This window comes from Triticum aestivum, chromosome 7D, assembly GCF_018294505.1.
Source record: "Triticum aestivum cultivar Chinese Spring chromosome 7D, IWGSC CS RefSeq v2.1, whole genome shotgun sequence".
In the NCBI taxonomy this organism is placed as follows: domain Eukaryota; kingdom Viridiplantae; phylum Streptophyta; class Magnoliopsida; order Poales; family Poaceae; genus Triticum; species Triticum aestivum.
Window position 1 is genome coordinate 642537604 of NC_057814.1, and position 14192 is coordinate 642551795.

At 40.8% G+C, this 14192-nt stretch overlaps 1 protein-coding gene across 2 annotated transcripts; it reads left to right on the forward strand.

Annotated features, from left to right (window-relative positions):
* Positions 1-5813: 5813 nt before the first annotated feature.
* On the forward strand, positions 5814-7836 carry LOC123170316 (NAC domain-containing protein 26). Of its 2 annotated transcripts, none has more exons than XM_044588165.1 (2): positions 5814-6430; positions 6998-7836. In XM_044588165.1, exons 1-2 carry the CDS (start codon positions 5837-5839, stop codon positions 7544-7546), a joined length of 1143 nt encoding a protein of 380 aa, XP_044444100.1. In that variant the 5' UTR covers positions 5814-5836; the 3' UTR covers positions 7547-7836. The 2 variants fall into 2 exon arrangements, with proteins under 2 accessions (XP_044444100.1, XP_044444101.1); XM_044588166.1 differs by having other exon boundaries at positions 5853-6430; positions 7004-7836.
* Positions 7837-14192: the final 6356 nt, after the last annotated feature.

Sequence of the window (14192 nt, forward strand, 5' to 3'; positions counted from 1 at the left end):
CGTAGGTATATATAGGAGGAAGAAGTAGGTCGGTGGAGCCACGAGGGGCCCACGAGGGTGGAGGGCGCGCCCCCTGCCTCGTGGCCTCCTCGTTCGTTTCTTGACGTCCACTCCAAGTCCTCTGGATCACGTTTGTTCCAAAAATCACGCTCCCGAAGGTTTCGTTCCGTTTGGACTCCGTTTGATATTCCTTTTCTGCGAAACAGAAATAGGCAAAAAACAGCAATTTGCACTGGGCCTTGGGTTAATAGGTTAGTCCCAAAAATAATATAAAAGTGTATAATAAAACCCATTAAACATCCAAAACAGAATATATAATAGCATGGAGCAATCAAAAATTATAGATACGTTGGAGACGTATCACAATCTGATTCATAATATTTGGCACTTCATCTCTAAATGAAAAGCTAGCTTGAGGTGTGTAATGAAGCTAGTTATGACTAATAGCAGTGAGTTACGTTGCACTACACTATTACATAGGATCCCTACATATATGTTGGTAGGGAAAAAGACTTTCTACCACAAAAAGTCGATCAGAAAAGAAAGGACATTTTCGACCAACATTGTTTGGCATCAAATGTCTAGTTGGCAAAGGTCTTTCAAACAGACTTTTTTTTGCCAATGGCATGTTGGCGACACCAAAATAAATAGACTTTACAGGGTGGAAGCGTGCAACATAGTGGTCTACAAATAGCGAAATACAGATGGAAACTAAAGCAATGAGTATCTTACAGATCATATCTCAATATAAAATAGTGAAAAAAACGTACAAATAGAAACGGTAATAACATAAGCACAATATGGTGACATCGGTAGCTTGTTACTTTTACTAGCAAAGAAGATGAACATGTGTATGAAATGACCCATGTTCTAGTTAGTTGATGTCCAAACCATTCCACTTGATGACCTTTCTCATGTAGCGTTGGTGCTAGAAAGCTCATCATTCCTATTAGGGTTAAATTAAAAATAAAAATCAGATGCAGTAAAACTCACCTTGTGGACTTAAGTCAAACATTGCCATAGACAGTCCAATGGGTTCTGCCGGAGCCAAGCAGATCAGTACATGCATTCCATTAATTTATTAATTTATGCTCAGTAATTTTTCAAATAAAATGTAATGATACTAATTTTTCCCTACCTTGCAATTACGTGTAACTTTTGCCATGGCATCATACCCATAGAAATGATGGAGATGCACAGAGGTCAATGTAACTAAGCATAACCATATGAATCAAAAGTATCGTTGTTGATGCACTGGGGAATTGATATTCATCACGTGACTCACCAACACTAGTTGTGCCAAGACCAGGATCAAATGTAGATGTGCAATTCATATGCATAGCTTGGGGCGGCAGCAAGAACGAGTCAGTTATACCTTAAAACTTTTGTTGTTATATGGTGACCTATCAGGAAGAGCATCCATACTGTAATCTGTTGGATGCCAATTTTTTTTTTTGCAAAGTTTTATGCTAACAGTTGTCGGGAACAACATAGTTCCAAATTCTGAGAAAAGGAATTGCATCTGGATGAGTGTAATGTAGCATCACCTGCAACAAAGATAGTAAAGGGAAAGTTTTAATGGGGGGGGGGGGTTCAAAATTCATGCTACCACCAAATTATACCCTACACAAAATTTGGCAATCCCTTGTTAGGCATCATGTAATTATACATCAATACTATTTCTGAAAATCCATAAAAAAACATAAACATATGTTACCAATCAAACGTTTGTCTAAGGCAAATGAGAAGAAAACCAAATCGTGTTGCATAACCTGAAAATAGCATGACCCATCACCATGGATGTGGAAAGGATTCTGACTTTGAAGGGGTAATCTGGGATGCATTTTTCATACTTAAATAAACACTTTTCCTTCATCCATTCCGCCGTATTTAGTCAACATAATATTGGCAGGTCGATGTATAATGGATGTAGTGAGATTGACCGATGGACTGCTTCTAGAAGTGTAAATCAAATCTTATATAAAAAAGTCCATTTTAAAAATCTGAATGAATTGCAACATGACAGATTATGCAATCCGCATATATAGTGGTTAACTGGTTAGTAGTTCAAATCAAGTGGAATATATCAGTAATACCAACGACCTTTAGATTAGATGATGTAAAAGAAAATTTAGGGAAATAGAATTAGCTAAAAGACATGCATTACAGGATGTCATTTACATTGCCGACGGGATACATGTGTTAAGCCTGCACATGGCAATGGAACCCCACAAGGTTCCTGTGATGCTAGGACGTTCTAGTCTAATTGACTGAACTTAACAGACATGAGTAAAGAAAGGAGTTCGGTAGAGGCAAAGAGCCCACCTTCTTCCTTTCCAACCCTTGCCACAGCGACCAGATCGATGTGCTCCATGCTGGAGAAAAGGTCGTTGGTGGTACTGCAATTATGCGGGGTGGGGTGTGTAGCGGCTGGACAAAACTAATGTGGATGATGGGAGGTAGCGAGCTGGGCAAAGCAGATGCAGGGCACCACAGCGTGTTGTTGTCCAGCCGCAGCATGACGGCGCAACATCCAGGTTCATCTTGGCATGGGAATGATTTTGCATGTGGAAGCTCGATTACGGCGGCTCCAACTCAATCAAGAATAGGTGGGAAGCTAAGATGTATTGACCTTGGTCTGTCAAGTGGAGAGAAAATTTAGTGGTAAGATCAGGCGATGCAGCTGGGATAGTGTGCCATATGTTTTAGAGGGTGGAACTAGAATTGATTTCGAATGAGGGAGGGCATGCGATCGATCGACTATTATGCTTGGAAATAGAACTGCTATCTTAGTGGAAAGGAAAACATAGAGATAAATTGATGGGGTGGCATATGTGGTGATGTGGATAGGCTGCATGTTAAGATAAATTAGGTAGTGGCGATAATTCTCTTAGGTATATAAGTTTCTCTCGTGGTCATTCCATTGATTGCGTATTGCAAATTTTATGTGCAATTTCATGTTTAGAGATGCGAAAGTAGGCGGTCAGGTATTTATAGCTTAAAGCTGAAAAAATAATTGTACCAACTACAAACAAATTACCATTTCCTAAGAACAGAAAATTCGAGTGAGAAAACACTGATGTGACACATCTAATATTTTCATGGTAAAATTTATGGTCAAAATTAGGCACAAATACGAGCAGGCTTGTTTATGGAAAATTAAATTCAAAACCGTGGCAGCAAGCTCACTGTAATTAAACATATAGAACTTGCTAGCGTGATAATTAGTCACCCCAATATGTGTTTATGAACTTCCAAGATCCGCTAGCTGTAATAAAGTTCACAGATCCCAAAGTTCATGTCATCATGTTTGACACACATTTTTACATTATAACAATTGTTTGATAAGTATCTCTAATTTTTTTCATTGTTTCTTGACAATGCATTGTCATTCAACTAGTATAAAATAATTTTAAAAACAGTCTGGGCACGAGGAGATGCATGCAAGGTTGGGATATGGACAAGCATGCATTTGATAAGCACATAATCATGTACACCTTGAGTGTTGGGTTGATCCATATATCCTGCACTATGTTTTCTTAAGAAGACGAGAAAGCTTTGATGCGTGGCATACATGCCAGTGTGCACCGGTACACGACACCCTGGAAAGCATATAAAAGACATGCAACGGATGATTATCTGTAGAGAAATGCCAGTGATGTGTGTATGTATACATACTGCAGGTATGTGTGTGCATGCGTGTGATAACCCACAAGTATAGGGGATCGCAACAGTTTTCGAGGGTAGAGTATTCAACCCAAATTTATTGATTCGACACAAGGGGAGCCAAAGAATATTCTCAAGTATTAGTAGTTGAGTTGTCAATTCAACCACACCTGGATAACTTAGTATCTGCAGCAAAGTATTTAGTAGCAAAGTAATATGGAAGTAACGGTAACGGTAGCAAAAGTAACATTTTTGGTATTTTGTAGTGATTGTAACAGTAGCAACGGAAAAGTAAATAAGCGAAGAACAATATGTGAAAAGCTTGTAGGCATTGGATCGGTGATGGAGAATTATGCCGGATGCGGTTCATCATGTAACAGTCATAACATAGGGTGACACAGAACTAGCTCCAATTCATCAATGTAATGTAGGCATGTATTCCGAATATAGTCATACGTGCTTATGGAAAAGAACTTGCATGACATCGTTTGTCCTACCCTCCCGTGGAAGCGGGGTCCTAATGGAAACTAAGGGATATTAAGGCCTCCTTTTAATAGAGTACCGGAACAAAGCATTAACACATAGTGAATACATGAACTCCTCAAACTATGGTCATCACCGGGAGTGGTCCCGATTATTGTCACTTCGGGGTTGCCGGATCATAACACAAAGTAGGTGACTATAGACTTGCAAAATAGGATCAAGAACTCACATATATTCATGAAAACATAATAGGTTCAGATCTGAAATCATGGCACTCGGGCCCTAGTGACAAGCATTAAGCATAGCAAAGTCATAGCAACATCAATCTCAGAACATAGTGGATACTAGGGATCAAACCCTAACAAAACTAACTCGATTACATGATAGATCTCATCCAACCCATCACCGTCCAGCAAGCCTATGATGGAATTACTCACGCACGGCGGTGAGCATCATGAAATTGGTGATGGAGGATGGTTGATGACGACGACGGCGATGGATTCCCCTCTCCGGAGCCTCGAACGGACTCCAGATCGGCCCTCCCGAGAGGTTTTAGGGCTTGGCGGCGGCTCCATATCGTAAACGCGATGAATCCTTCTCTCTGATTTTTTTCTCCCCGAAAGTGAATATATGGACTTGGAGTTGAGGTCGGTGGAGCGTCAGGGGGCCCACGAGGCAGGGGGCGCGCCCTAGGGGGGTAGGCGCGCCCCTCACCCTCGTGGACAGGGTGTGGGCCCCCTGACGTGGATTTTTCTTCCAGTATTTTTCTTATTTTTCAAATAGATGTTCCGGGGAGTTTCAGGTCATTCCGAGAACTTTTGTTTCTGCACATAAATAACACCATGGAAAGTCTGCTGAAAACAGCGTCAGTCCGGGTTAGTTCCATTCAAATCATGCAAGTTAGAGTCCAAAACAAGGGCAAAAGTGTTTGGAAAAGTAGATACGACGGAGACGTATCAGCATGTAAAGCATGAACCGTATCGGTGCTATCTATACATGCGGGAATTCAGCCACAACTAGTGCCCTTCCCCTCTCCTAGTTGTAATTGATCCAAAAGGCCATGGTTTTAGGCAGCAGAAGGTAGAGATCGGTCATGGCCACGCGCCTGCAGGAGCAATGTGACCCTAGTTGTGGCTGACACCTGTAGGCACCATAGCATGGAGGATTATCAATTAAGCAAACCGTGGCTGGGTGTACCAGTCAATCTAGTGGCTAGAGACTTCCACAAAGCACACATATTTTGTGTAAACCTGTGGTAGGGGCTATACAATATTTATAGCTAGATACATCTATATCAATCATCACACGAAACAGTGGGCAATGTTATATATGCGCAACCAGCTAGTGCGACAAATGTGAGTGTTTGATTGGTTTGCATCACAAAGGCAAACACCGACAAGAGAAGCATGCATATGGCACGAGTAGGGCTAGCACGAATGCCACGTATGTAATCTGGCATGTCATCGCTTGGATAGGTTCGAGAAACCTTTCTACCTGTCACCACAAGTGTGTGGCTCCTCCAACACGACAAACAACGCATAGTTGTAAAGATGGGGAAAGTATCTATCTATCTATCCATCCATAGCCAGTGCCACTAGATACAAAATAAATAAAGGTCTGGAAACGTTGAGGCTTCTCTTGCAAGCGCCTTGCAACTACACGCATTAACTCCTATTTAAGCGTCTCCATGGATATCCCTAGCTCATTAATTTCTTCCATACTCATATTTATGGTTGCGTCCAATATTACCATCACCCCAGAATCCATTGCACATAAAGCCTCCACCATGGCAGACCACCTTCAAATTCAGCAGAAACAGTTGGTACTACCGCCGGGGTTTAGGTTCCACCCGACGGATGAGGAGATCATCAAATTCTATGTGGTCCCCAAGGTGCTCGATGAAGCCTTCGTTGTCGCGGCGATTGAGGATGTAAACCTCAACAAGTACGAGCCATGGGAGCTACCAGAGAAGGCGAAGATGGGGGAGAAAGAGTGGTACTTTTACTCCCGAAAGGATCGCAAGTACCCCACTGGGATACGAACGAACCGGGCGACGGAGGCCGGCTATTGGAAGGCCACCGGAAAGGACAAGGAGATCTTCCAGCCACCTTTCACACTCATCGGCATGAAGAAGACACTTGTCTTCTACAAGGGCCGGGCGCCTAGGGGGGAGAAGACCAATTGGATCATGCATGAGTATAGGCTCGAGAGCAACAAGAAGCTGACATCCAACCCATCCATCACCACCCGCACCGTCACCAGAACCAACACGGCTTCCAAGGTATATAATAAATTTATACTAGAGTAGTACTCATGAATCATCAACATGCTAGTAGCTAGTTAGCTACTTATTTTGAACAATCAAACGGGAGAACCCCCAACTGAATATTACTCACAGTAGCCAATACGTGGAAAGAATTACAAGGTTGCACCGATGTGTGATGGGAGATACATCCACCATGACATAGCGGCCTCCTTTTGAGTAGGTACCCTGAACGTATGGGTCAAAAGAGAGAAATCGTAGATAATGTTAATACTAGTAGGCCGAGGTGAGTAAATGCAACCATGGAATGTAATGGCATTTCATATATGTCTTAAATGTTCTAAAGGATGGAAAGGTTGATCGAGTCCAAAAGTTGGAGTCGAAGCTTAGTGGAGTCACTATGTTGCCAATTCCTGAGATGGACACTAGTACAGGGGGCGCCTAAATACCCAAGTTATGCGAGATATGTGCCAAATATGAGCAGTTAATGAAAAAGTGATCAGCATCTGTGACAATAGCGTCACACCTGGGGCATGCTACAGAACACATTTGATTTGTACTTATTTAATTTATGTATGTTTGTAGGAACAGTGGGTGGTTTGCAGGATCTTCCATAAGAGCACCGGACTAAAGAAGATGGTGACACCGTCATATAACATGCCAATGTACACAGGAGCAGAACATCAGCAGGCCTTTGTCGACTTAGATACATTGCCTCCTCTCATGGAATATGACATGTCGTCAACATGTGCGCATGCACCGCTGTTTCCTGGAGCTTCTTCATACAAGTCGCACGATGTCGGAACTGGCTCATCGATGATGGGCAGTGTGGCGCTTCCTATGATGAATTACCACTACATCGGGAACAACCACCACCACCAAATGATGGCCAACCCAACACTGCCTCTGTCGCTCTACCAACACCAACAACAACATCAACAGATGATGATGCATATGGGTGCAGATCAGGGTCTCATGGTCGGGGCTCAACCTGGAAGTGGGTTGGCGTCGATGCTGTCACAGGAGGACACTGTGGCCGGGCTGAGGAACAACTACCCAGGGAACACCGCTACAACAGCAGTTGGCGAGACCTCATTGATGAACATGGGTATGGATGACATTTGGCAGAACTGATGATCAGATAACCCAAGACGACATATATATGTGTGTGCATGCATAAATTAATAATCCATCAGACGGTCAGTTGATATATGCCAACCCGTATATTGGTTGGTGCCGCATTTTTATTTGTTAGTGTGACCTTGAGAGAGTTTGCAATCATGGCATGGCTTGGCATGCCACTCTTGTGCTAGTTTTTCAATTGTGTGTATGTGTATTGGCTTGTATATGCACTACCCACCAGGGTATACCTAGCTACATATGCATGTGTTGTAAATGTGTGTACATCATGCATCTTTGAAACCCATATAGAATAAACTACTTTGTTTATATATATATATATATATATATATATATATATATATATATATTCCATTAAATGTATTAATATCTGTGAATTTGATCACATGTGTGCATTGTATCTGGAAAAGATTTTTTGGCACGCACCAACCTAGAGGGGATTTCCATCCACCGCATAAACACTTATTTATACTTTGAAATGTGTTCTAATAAAATATTAACTCACTTCTAAATGTGTGCTAGTAATTTTATTCCACATCTAATCCAGGGCAAACATTTGTGGTGATGTCCAAGGGAGCGACATGCTCTACACCATGTTTCACACATACTCTGTTGGAAAAAAGCAGTGCCTAGGAGGCGCTTAGGCATGCTTAGGCGCTAGGCCACGGCCAAATGGCTCGCCTAGGGCATAAGTGGAAGTCTAGGCAGGCCAAGCAAGAAATTGTCTACCCAATCGGGAAATCATGCTATATTGCACCGATATGCTAAACATGACATATTCCAATGAAAGTACCTGGTAGTTAACTTATATGTATGCCATAATATCCATACACATAATAATAATCACAGATACACCCTGATTGCCAAAACTATATTACCGCCTAGGCTTGCCTAGGGCACTTAAGCACCGCATAGGCACTAGGCGAAGGTCAACCGCCTCGCTTACGCCTACCGCTCACATATATAGTACGTGACATAGGCTTGGTCTACTAGAAAATGTAGCTTTCATCTCAGAATAAAGTTTTCACGCTGTAGTATTTTCCAATCAATTTTTTAAGTTACTGGCCCACATGTCATGCCACTACTGGAAAAAGACTTATAGCTGGGGTCACATTAGTGGCAAGAACAGACAGGAACCTTCCACAATTATTTTGGGAAGTTCTAGTGGTGGCTGGAAAAAAGGGATGGCCACTGCTAAATGATCGGTAGTGACGGGCAATAATCGTCACCGCCACTCCTATATTTTCACGGAATTAGCCACAGGATAGAAACAATATTGTGGCGGGTCAGGTGACACGCCAGCCATTGGTTCTCAACGTATCTATGGAGGGTCATGAGAAATTCCTGCCACGGTAATATTTTGCTAACCCATGCCCAAACTCTCCAAAATTTTCTAAAGTTAGCAGTGGCAGGGAGCAGATGGCGCCCGCCACAGGTCTTGTAAGTATGGAAAGTGCTTGAATATATCATGTTCATTAACCTAGTGTAGCCTCAAGATACAACATTGCACTTTCAATAGTGTATATTCAACATAGAAAAGGTTTAAAGGGAAAATATTGTTAAAAATGGATTTCAATGGGAAGGCAAGTGTTTCTGTTCACTGAAGAGTGTTTAGTTTATACATGAAGTACATCTATTTTTTTGTGTAGCACTCTCAAATTTGTACGACAACCTATAGGGGTGATACGATGAACCCATGCCAAGTTTCAAACTCTTCATAGCTCATTTGCATGTTATTTCAAACAGAATAGCGTTTTGGACCTTTTGTTGCCAGCAAATCAATTAATGCTTACAAAATAAACCAACTCAATAGGTGTTCAAATTTGAACATTGCACTGTGATTGGTTTGTATTGAACATTGAAAAAGTTTGAGGGGGCAATAAGTTTAAATAATAGAGTTATGTGTGCTAGGCGGTGGTTTCCATTCCAAACTCAGATACTTCGTCGGAGACTATTCAGGGGTCATATGATGAGGTCATGACAAGTTTCATCCATTTTCAAGCTCATTTGGAAGTATTTTTGAATGGAAGAGCGTTTTACCCTTTTTAGTGGCCAAAAATTCAACTAATACTTCCAAAATAGCAAACCAACTCTAAAGGTGGAAAAATTTCGAGCATGATACTTTGAATGGTGTGCATTGAACATGGAAAAAGTTTGAAGGGGAAGTGTACACGGAGAACAACCAAAACAATAAGATCACATAAAACATGGAAAACATAACACCAGCATGCCTTTTGTATCATCCCCTACTTATAAGTTATTAGTTGTGACGTGCAATCCTCGTCACCTGTCAGTGTTCCCATGAACCTATATGTACACCCATCCCAAAATTTCAGAGGCCTCTCGCTTGATCGATTTGATTTGGCCTCATCAAAGCCTAAATTGGGAATAGGAGGCGGCGACCTAGGGGAGGCCGTCGACGGTGGCACCCAAGTGAGCTACTCCCGCCAGTCGGCATCCTCGTCCTCCTACATCAGCATCGGCATACCCGCCGCCGCATCTCCTTCCCGACCATTGATGTGAGATCTCACCTCTTCCATGACCGTCATGGCATGGAGCTTTCTGTCGACCACCTGTCCTCCTCCTCCCTTAACCCTGCTTTGCCCCCCCCCTCCATATGTGCTGCCAGACCACTTCCTCCTCCACCACTCCTTCCCCCACCGAACGACCTCCTCCTCCACCCCTTGCCACCCAACCACTTTTCTCCTCTCTTCCGCTTCCCCATAGATTTTTCCAAACCTCTCCTTGTTTCTCATTGAAGTTTTTTTTGGAAGATTGGATCACCACAAGACCGGATTAAGGTGAGATCTGGGTTATCGACATGACTGTGAACCATAAATGGAATTTTTGGGTCAAATGAGATGGTAAATTATATGATGGACATTTAATAAATACACGACAAACAATTTTTTAGAACATGGTGAACATTTTTGAAATGCAAAAAAATTGCATGGTGGAGGAAAAATCATGAAAGAAAATTTAAAGCTGAGGGTAGACATGGAATTGAGTTGGGGCGAGTTGTGTGTACGGTGTGGACATACAACTAGGTTAGACAAGTTTGGTGTCGAGGGTAGACATGGTATTATGTCGGGGTCAGGGCAAGTTATGTGTCTATGATGGACATCACTACACCACGACACTCAAAGCAACGTCGAACAATCTGTCGGCATAGGTCACCTAAGGCGACACATTTAGTGTCGGCAAAGACATATGCCAACAGAAAGGAGTTGTCACCTATAGTCCTGCCGGGGTAGGTCTTTGCCGACAGATAAATCTATGGCGACGGACAATATGACACTGTAGGTGAGGTCTACGCCGATAGACATTTCTACAACGACAGACAATGTTATGCTGACAGATCATCTGACAATGTGGTATGCCGACAGATATTGCGACGTCCATAGCTATGCCGACAATTCATCTGACACTGAGCTATGCCAACAAACTGTGTGACACCCAATACTTTTGCCGACACACTTGTTGTCAGGGTTCTATATTTCAGCAAACATGCAAATGCACGATGTATTAATACAAAATTAACTTCATAATATTCAATTCTTGTCAAGTACACAATACATAATATTCAACTCATCACAAGATACCATTGGTCAATGCTTTCATTCAACATATATAGAAGATCAATTAATTTTCTTCACTCAATTTATCTACAACCATTTAGGAAATACACAAGTGTGACATATAGGATGTGGCCTCTTACAAAATATGATGGCCAATATCCTAAGGAACCAATTGTTCATTCACTTGACTAATACAAAAAATTATGGAAGGGGCCAAGTCTTTGATCACCAAGTCAACATCAACTTCCATATGACCAAAATGTGTTGACCTTGTTATGAACAAAAGTGATCACCAGACCATCATAAATCATCTTGTGGGCTTACTTTCTGCCATTTGTCCCTGAAAAAGAACTCATATGTTTGAGAATCATAGAAATGAGAATTTGTTCAAATTTGTGAGTTGTCTACAATGAGTAGTTGCTAGGATTACCTGCACGTAACTCTAGAAAAAAGCCATGCCTACATTTACTATCTGCTCTCGATTCATCTATAGTCCATTTAAGTACTAACTGTTCTCAGTTCATCTATCTACAGACCACTAAACTATTCACAGACCTAGCATAAATATTCACTGACCTAGTATAAATATTCACATCCATTAGTATAGGCAAGAACAAAAGATTATCAGTGATTGTGGTCGCCAACAGACTAAGAGTATAGCATGCCATTTTGCCTCATTATTCGTTTTTCCAAGGAAATATCATTTGATTTTTTTCCTTCTCTAGTACAACTATGTGGCTATCATAACAACATGTAACTTCAAAATTCATGTTAATAAATTCTGGATGTGTGAATATTGCCTAACAAAAGCAAAAATAGTCCCCTAGTGGCAGCTAGGTAAATTAAACAAGTGTAAACAAGAGCAAAAATAGTCCCCTAGTGGCAGCTAGGTAAATTAAACAAGTGTAGGTGGTTGGCCTCAATAGAAAATTAGAGGAGAAATTCCCACTCGCATACCATATATACGTTTGTGCCCTTCTTTTTGCTAATATCCTAGGTACAAAGCAGCCAAGCCAACACCAACTTCCATATGACAAAATGTGTCAACCATGTTCTGAACAAAAGCGATCGCGAGAACATCTTCCATCAACTTGTGGATTTTCTACTTTCTACCATGTCCCTGCAAAAGAACTAATAATATGTTTCAGCCATCTTAGAAATAGTAGAATTTTTCAAATTTGTGAGTTGTCTTTGAGTCCAAAGGTCTAAGAAACAGTAGATGTACACATATTGGCTTGGTTAAAAGGAAAGTAAACAAATACTTGATTGCACGGCCTCTCCAGTTAAAACTATGCAGATCTTTTTTCTGCACTATAAGAACTGAAATATAAAGCATATAAGGAGGCATTTCTTCTCTACTAAGAGATCTAAAAAATAAAGCCAATAATCTCACAAAAGATTGTACTCCCTCTGTAAAGAAACATAATATCTTTTAGATTACTAAAGTAGTGATCTAAAAGATCTTATATTTCTTTACACATGGAGTTATTATGCAACAGTTTTGTTAAGAAGATAACCTTATTGGAATCTAAACCAAAGTCAGGACAACACCTATCATATCACAAAAATGGATTCTTATAGAAATGTTAGAACTCACTAACAACCGAAGTCTAGGATCCATGTACCATCTTTTAGAATGACACTGATGAGTTGCTGGAACAGAGTATACAAGTTACAAAAAATGCACAGCATATAATATACAGAAATCAAACACTCAACTTTTCAGTGTAAAGATCAGTAAAATGTGAAGGCTTAGTAGTCTGAACAATACTTTGAACCCTTTAAAAAATAAAGACACTTTCAGTTAAACATTAACTTTGTGTCTACATGTAAAACTGTGTCAAATCCTTATCTTGGAAATAGTTTGAGGCATTGAATCCAAGCTCCAAAACAAAACTTTTAGCTGAATACTAAACATGTAGCAATACTCTAACAATAGAAAAAGAAATCGAATCATGCAGGGGAGTTGCATGTGTTTTACCCTTGAACTCTGGTTGAAGCACCATGCCACCAGTCTACAACATAAATCTCTAAGATTCACCTTTCCTGACACATACAGATAGACACTGAAAGCTTGTCTTCCTTGTAATGATGCACACCCAGAAATACATAGGAATCGCCAAAAATACAGATCTTTAGTAATTTCTTGCAATGCAAATCCATGGATTATGCTGACAATAGTAAAATGAGTGAACTATTGAGGAAAAAGAATTTTCTAAACTTCAGAAGAAACGACAACAGGATGAACAGTAACAACTCTAAGAGAGATGAAAACCCAACTCCTAGTTTTTTAAGTTTGGGCCATGTGTGGCCATGTGAATGTTTTTCATGCATTCAGCAATGCTAAAAGAAAGGCAAATATGTAAACATGCATGTTTTTATATTAGGAAACTGCACATATTTTAGTTACACAATAAAGACCATACATTCTCGACTATACCATTCCCCCAAAACTGAATCATTCAAGTAATCTCCAACTGATCAAATTGGAAATGTTGAGATTAAAAATTGAAATAGCAAAGGAAGGCATTAGATTGCAGACATTTAAAATGAAAACATCGTGCAATATACAACACTTGCTCAGCGGAGGAGCTCACCTATAGCTTAGGCCCTCTCCCCATCATCTAGGCAGAGGAGATGCATCTGGACACTGCTCTGAATAAAATGCATGGTGACAAGCAAAGGGGAGGTCTAAGGAGTGAGGAGAAGCAGAGAGCTAAGGCAAGGGATCAGACCTGCTGCAAATTCCTGCACAAAAGGCAACCCTCTACTCAGTATTTGTAGATGCAAGTTAATACACAAACCATCTGAGACCATCAGTTTCAGCTTACTCGAATTACGAAAAATAACACATGAATAATATCTCACACATATATGTAATTATGTATTAGTCAGATCCACTGATTGACCAAAAATGGGAGCATGTTGTTTCACTTAAATATATTGATAAACACATTTGTTTTGTGTGCTCAGTAGGCAAAACGATAAGCGACATACATGTCTCTTGAAGCTACAATGCCAATGATCTGTTCTGAACTCAACGACAGATGAGATAAGGTTCC

What these genes read in the sequence shown, in the direction of transcription:
- LOC123170316 (XM_044588165.1), top strand. Translation starts at nt 5,837, where the DNA reads ATGGATATCCCTAGCTCATTAATTTCTTCCATACTCATATTTATGGTT. An exon ending in GAACCAACACGGCTTCCAAG is followed by an intron (nt 6,431 to 6,997) that starts GTATATAATAAA and finishes GTATGTTTGTAG; the next exon opens with GAACAGTGGGTGGTTTGCAG.